The sequence below is a fragment of the Bison bison genome, unplaced genomic scaffold (assembly GCF_000754665.1).
Source record: "Bison bison bison isolate TAMUID 2011002044 unplaced genomic scaffold, Bison_UMD1.0 scf7180017864239, whole genome shotgun sequence".
Lineage (NCBI taxonomy): Eukaryota > Metazoa > Chordata > Mammalia > Artiodactyla > Bovidae > Bison > Bison bison.
Window position 1 is genome coordinate 346,194 of NW_011494811.1, and position 3,341 is coordinate 349,534.

The following is a 3,341-nucleotide window of genomic DNA, read 5'->3' on the forward strand; positions in this document are numbered from 1 at the left end:
GGGGGGGAGGGGGGGCGTGGAACCACTAGCAAAAATAGCATGTGCATGCTCAAAGGAGAAAAGAAACAGTTGATTAAATCTGTTCCATCAGGAAATCTCCCCAGAGACAGAGAAATTAAATTTTCAACAGTGCTGCAGGCTTGGCAGAAGCTGGGAGGGGCGGGGAGCTCCTGGGCTCCCCTCTGTAAAGTTGGGGAACTACACTGCCCCGGCATTACGAGCAGGACTAGCTTGTCTGACGTCGATTTCTGACACATGCAGACGCACTTAACAAAAAGCTTGGGAAGTCACATTCAGCCCTCCAGGCTGAGACAGCAGGGGTCAAAAGCAGTACTTCAAGAGTTCTGGACAGCAACTGGCTACAAATGGGAGATGCAGGAGAATCAGGGTCACGGAACACAAAAGAAAAGTGTCTGACACTTTGTCATGATGAGTGTCTCTTAACATCAAATATTCCATGTTTCTCAGCTACTGGTGCAAGATGTTTAAAGGGGATATTTACCAGACTTCTCTGTCTATGATGGTGACTTTATACACCCAGAGACGTAAATCCTGGGAATGGTCCAAGCTGGTGATTCTTTCCAGCTGCTGTTGCCACATGCTGAAAGGGAGCTGTATCCTGAGTCAGACCTTCTGTGGAGGGAACTTTCAGCATCGCCTGTAACCGAGGGCTCTTCACACGCCCCCTTACACTCCCACCTAGTTGGGGAATGTTCTCCATGGTACATCAATGGCCCTGGACTCTCAGACCTACCTCCGCGGGGTGCAGTCGTCATGTGGGGGGATGATGACGACCTTCACTGTGACCGATGTTCTCAGGAGGTCGATCATCTGCTCGTGGCTCAGAGTGGCCACGGCCACCTTGCAGATCTCCACCAGCCGGCTGCCCTGCCTCAGCCCTGCCTGCCAGGCGTAGCCGTAGGGCTCCACATCTGCCACAATGCCCTCGTAGTTGACGTGGAAGCCGAGCTGTCCCAGCCCATTCCTTCGCAGAGTCATCTCCACCGATTCACAGCCTTTTGACACGAACTAGACAAAGACACAAAAGACATCACAGTCTGATGAACCCACTAAGGTCTTAAGTGGTATGCGTGGCCAGCAGGGTTATTTTTGAATACCCTAATGCCAGCTGAAGAGCAGGCTGGTTATTTTGCCTTCACTAATCTCCATTCATTAGGCCCAAAGGAACACACTTGTTGTGTCCAAAGAACTCAATGGCTTCTCTGAAGTTACAAGGAAACCTCTAACAGAGACCTACAGGGAGCTGGCAGTGAAGAAAAATGGGTGTTCTGCTATTCATTTTGCCCTTAAGACATTCAAAGCAGCAGATACTCAATCCAACAACTGTTTTCACCAGCTGAAGCAGACTGGCTGGGCTACATCATCAGTCACCACGGCAATGGGATCAGGTCACATGCAAATGAGTTTCCAACAAAGATGCACAGTGAGTGTGTCTTCCCCCACTTGTTCTGCTACTTGTCCTGCTGAAAAAAATGATGGGAAGCGAGCGTGACATAAACTCTGGATTCCTTCCCACCATGAAGGGAGTTTTCAGAGGACCTAATAAAATAGGACGGGGTTCTGTATCTTGGCTCTCGCCTGCATGGAAAGCTTGAGGAAAGGGAACTGGAAGAAAAACACTGACCTGAAGCCTTTTGACAATCTCTTTGATGTCATCATTGTTAACAAAACTCTCCACGGATACACATTCGCCTCGCTCGTAGAAGATTTTGAGGCTGGCGTCGGTTGAAGTCCACCCTATCACATCTCTGCAGGAACAGTTGAAAACCACACTCTTTGTTTCCTGTTCAATGAGTACAATGAACTCACTGGAGACCCCGAGGAGGCAGTCTATCTCCATTGCCTTGTTGTAGTCCTTGGCCCGGACGGCCCACACAATGGCTCCCATGCTACTGAGCTCAGCTCCTGGGTACGGCTTAGACTTTTCCTTCTTTTTGGAGGCCAGAGAAATGAACGGAAACTTGCCGGATGGGTCAATAGGGGTGTTGGTGACGTTCTTTTCTGCCAGGTCTTTCAGGTATTCCTGGCGGGTCCGCGTTGCCATGGCCCTGAACTTTTCCGACTTATGAGCAGCATTTTCTGCATTAATCACTTTGGCCAAAAGGAAGTCCCTGAACACATTTGACTTAGGGAAGGTGACCCCTTTCGGGATGGGAGGTCCAAAAGAAGGCACATCTCTGGACCTGGTGACAGCCACACTAAAGAGACAAAGAGCAGTGAGAAAGAGGCTGGTCAATATTTCTCAGACTCACAGCAGGAGAATAAAATACACTTTCTCATTGACAAAGATATCTTTCAAAAGGAAAATAACTGTCATCTTCCCACAAGAAACAACACACACTTCTGCTTAACATGAGCATACGTTTCCATTCAATTGTATTTAGGACTTACGAAACAACATTTTTTCTAGGTCAAAATACCCAAAAACTTAAGGTAAAAACTTTCATTAGCAGGTAGTAAATCAACCATAACTCTAGGAAAAAATGATTTAACTGTAATATTCTTTACAAGAAACATTTAAAATACTTGGTGATTATTCCCAGGTGGGGAGGGATGGTTACTATAAACACCTTTCAGAACAAGTATAGGTTTTATAGGGGCTTCCCAGGTGGCTCAGTGGTAAAGAATCCACCTGCTAATGCACGAGGAGACACGGGTTCGATCCCTGGGTTGGGAAGATCTCCTGGAGAAGGAGATGGCAACCCACTCCAGTATTCTTGCCTGGGAAAATCCATGGACATAGAGGCCTGGTGGGCTACAGTCCATGGGGTCACAAAAGAGTCAGATAAGACTTAGCAACTGAACAACAACATAGATTCTGTAGGAACACAAATGCAGCCCCCATTTTAGACAGGATGACCACAGAAGTCATCTTCTAATGCAAATATCCAAAGATATGTATACAAAGAAGAGGAATGGATTAAAAGAAAATTAAACATATTATTTTTTCCTATGTGTCAGGCCTGAAGCAACCAGATCAAAAAGCATGAGTTTATTTTTTTAATTCTCTCTTATTAAATTGCTTTGGCTGCACCAAATACCTTGCTGGATTTTAGTTCCCCAAGCAGGGATTGAACCTGGGCCTCAGCAGTGAAAGTGCCAAGTCCTAACTACTGGACCACCAGGGAATTCTCCCATAAGGATAATTTTAAAATGAAACTTGAAATTTGGATAATAGAAAAGGATTATAATTTTTATGTGGTAATACCAGATGCTTACTCCTTGGAAGGAAAGTTATGACCAACCTAGATAGCATATTCAAAAGCAGAGACATTACTTTGCCAACAAATGTTCATCTAGTGAAGGCTATGGTTTTTCCC

General features: G+C 45.9%; 1 protein-coding gene across 17 annotated transcripts in view; it reads right to left on the reverse strand.

The window, feature by feature from the left end:
* Positions 1-3,341, reverse strand: part of SIPA1L1 (signal-induced proliferation-associated 1 like 1) — a 389,778-nt gene that overhangs the window by 70,966 nt on the left and 315,471 nt on the right. For all 17 annotated transcript variants that reach the window (XM_010846654.1, XM_010846657.1, XM_010846661.1 and 14 more), the window contains 2 exons: positions 1,646-2,219; positions 755-1,029 (listed from right to left, as the gene is read on the reverse strand). In XM_010846654.1, coding sequence (XP_010844956.1) covers positions 755-1,029; positions 1,646-2,219 — 849 coding nt within the window. The remainder of the gene's footprint in view (positions 1-754; positions 1,030-1,645; positions 2,220-3,341) is intronic.